Raw genomic sequence first — 2,831 nt, 5'->3', positions numbered from 1 at the left:
CATAACACCAAAGCATGCGATGCATGTTGTACCTATGGCACATGATGCTGGTTTCATGTTTGCAGTTGACCATGATGAGCTTATAGATTTATCGAGCATAGATGATGTCTTTATCATCATTGTTTTGTGGCAATGATAGGATATGATAGGAAACTAATCATCAATAGTAAGTACCTCTCTAGCTCTCAAAACATCTAATATGCTCTCATGCTCTTGTAATCATCAGCACTCTCTCTAGCTCTCAAAACAACTAATATGCTCTCAAGCTCATTTTCATGAAGTCACCAAAGAGGTTGAGAGTCTCTTTTATGGCTTTGAACTCGATCAAAGTTGAAGCTTGATGAGATAAGATGTAGGCGTCATGATCAACCTCGTACTACTAGAACTGAATGTATCTCCCATGCTTGTGAACCTACTGAAAATCATAGCTTGCCATGACTATTCTATGTGTATCAAACTAAACTCCATGTGACCATCCATGGCATCCTTGTTGAGAGTGCGCTGCTTCAGCATAGAGAAACTCAATAAATAGTAGTCTATTATTGTATTTCATAGCTAACCGATCAATCTTGTGCACACATCATCTTCTTTTTGCTACTTTACGTTGATACCCTTGCAACAATGCTTGCAAGTGGCAGTGACAATGAAACTTGGCATAGGCTTTAATGCCTAACTAACTTTTACCTTTTTGGTAGAGTTAGAAGTGGCATAGTTTGTTGAACAACATGGAAAGCTTAGTCATGTAGTTATGTGAAGGCAAAAAGGCTCACTTATTACTAGTGAGCTTTTGGCCGAGTTAACTAAGCCATGGGTAAAGGTTGTAAGAACATAAGACCTTCAAGAAGCTTAGACCAAAGTTCAAACTTCGAGGCATTGTTGAAATTTGAAATCTTCTAGAGAAGGCCCCTTAGAAAATAAACTTGTAAAAGAAGGCCACTATTTTGAATGAATCCCTAAATTTTACTTATAAACATACATGTTTAGTTAATTTTTGAAGGTCAAGGCACCCGAGTCGAACGTTAAGCATATTGTACAGTATGCTCTTTTTTATACTCTAGGAACGAGGTTTTTCAAGTTTGCAATTACGTTGGCGATGCAACCATATGGGCATATATGAGACCTAAGGCCTATTTCCATGCAGGCTTGGTTGCCAACAACTAGTTTTCACTTCTCATAAATTAATGAAGAAGAAGGCAAGCCCTTTCGTGACTCGTGGGTGTGATAGGATTTAGATCAACCGGTTGCGAGCGTGTAAATGGGCGTCTAGAAAACGTAACGTCAAATGATACAAATGTATTTGTCTGAAATACGTGTATAGATAATAGGACGGTGGACCCCATGGTGGCGTGTTCTACCGTCTGTCCGTTTGTGATAAAAATGAATTAATAGGGATAAGAAAAGTCAAGGATGACTCATCAAGGCTAAAGCAGATGACGCTTGGTGAGTCATGTGGCCGCTGGTGACTCATCATGGTAAGCATCGTGTCGACACGTGCAATGACCAAACTGTGCAATGTGGCCAAGTTCACCCATCATCATCAGCAATGAGCATGCGTTTTCTGATTCTCAGGCAGTCATCTCGCTCACCTTCATCTCGCCTTCATTCGTGCGAAGAAGTTTAAGCAGCGCTGGCTTCACGTCGTTGTGAGTAATATGGAGCAGCTTCATCAGCACGGTACTAAGAATGATGTGCCCCTGCATTTCTTGTGCCCCATCTCTCTGGAGGTCATGGCAGATCCCGTGACTCTCTGCACAGGCATCACCTATGACCGCTCCAGCATTAACAAATGGCTCAATACCACTGGCCACAACACTTGCCCCGTCACCAATCAGACCCTTGCCAACAAGGCCCTGCTGCCCAACCTTGTCCTCCGCAGGATCATGCACAAATGGCACCGCAGCAGCTCCACCTCCTTTATCTCTCACCAGGTCTCGCCCAATAATCTGCCAGATAGAACGCATTCTTGCTCTCCACCCCCTCATGATCGACCAGATCGACTTCATAAGCTCATACAGCAGATCGAGCATGGGGCAGGCCCTTCCATAACTCTGCAAGCTCTCAAAGCTCTCCGCTCCACGCGGCAAAGCGAAGGTAATACCAACAGCCTCTCACAAAATGAGCATCCCAAGCTCCCACAATTGCAATTTGGCATCATCATCACAGCGCTCGTAGAGCTTCTTCGTAATACAGATGAAAGGGTAGTCTGCGAGGAGTCGCTTGAGCTCTTGGAGACGCTGTTGCTGTACTCCCCGGAAGCCCACATAGAAGCAACTAAACACGCAAGCCTCATTCCGGCAATCGTCACCAACACAATGCTAGGGCTCTCCTTAGCCTCCACAAAACAATCCGTCCGCATCCTTTGCAGGTTGTGTTTAGAGAATGAGAGGTGTTGCAGTGAAGCTTTGAAGAGCGGTGCACTCCGGAAAGTGCTTATCGTGCTCCAACGAGCTCACACTTGCACGCACACCAAGAAGAAAGCCATGGAGCTTCTCAAGCTCTTCTGCAGGAAAAGCCAAGTCTTATACTCGCAAGCTACAGACACAAGTACTGCCAAGCGAGTCGAGACAGCGGCTTGACATTGTGTTCCTACACCTTACAAGCTGTTAATAGCAAATGGGTCTTCTTTCTCTCTTTTATACGCACTGCCTATGGTGCTTAAACATTAATAGTTCTTCTGTCTCTCTTTTATAACCATTGCCTATGGTGCATAATATATTCATTAATGAGAAATGGGGATGCCAATGTGTTGTATTGCAATAAAATCTATCGGGCCTCCAACTCCAAAAAGAGATGGAACTTGCTCTGGGATTACCAGATCCCTAAGAAGTTTC

General features: G+C 43.9%; 1 protein-coding gene across 1 annotated transcript; it reads left to right on the top strand.

Annotated features, from left to right (window-relative positions):
• Positions 1–1,652: 1,652 nt before the first annotated feature.
• Positions 1,653–2,576, top strand: LOC147633560 (U-box domain-containing protein 25-like). The gene has a single exon (XM_086805740.1). The coding sequence runs from the start codon at positions 1,653–1,655 to the stop codon at positions 2,574–2,576; it is 924 nt and encodes a 307-aa protein (XP_086661866.1).
• Positions 2,577–2,831: the final 255 nt, after the last annotated feature.

Source organism: Cibotium barometz, chromosome 12 (assembly GCF_041138505.1).
Source record: "Cibotium barometz isolate CiBa-2024 chromosome 12, ASM4113850v1, whole genome shotgun sequence".
NCBI classification, from domain to species: Eukaryota; Viridiplantae; Streptophyta; class Polypodiopsida; order Cyatheales; family Cibotiaceae; genus Cibotium; species Cibotium barometz.
Note: the sequence above shows the minus strand (reverse complement) of the source record. Positions and strands in the feature narration are given on the sequence as shown.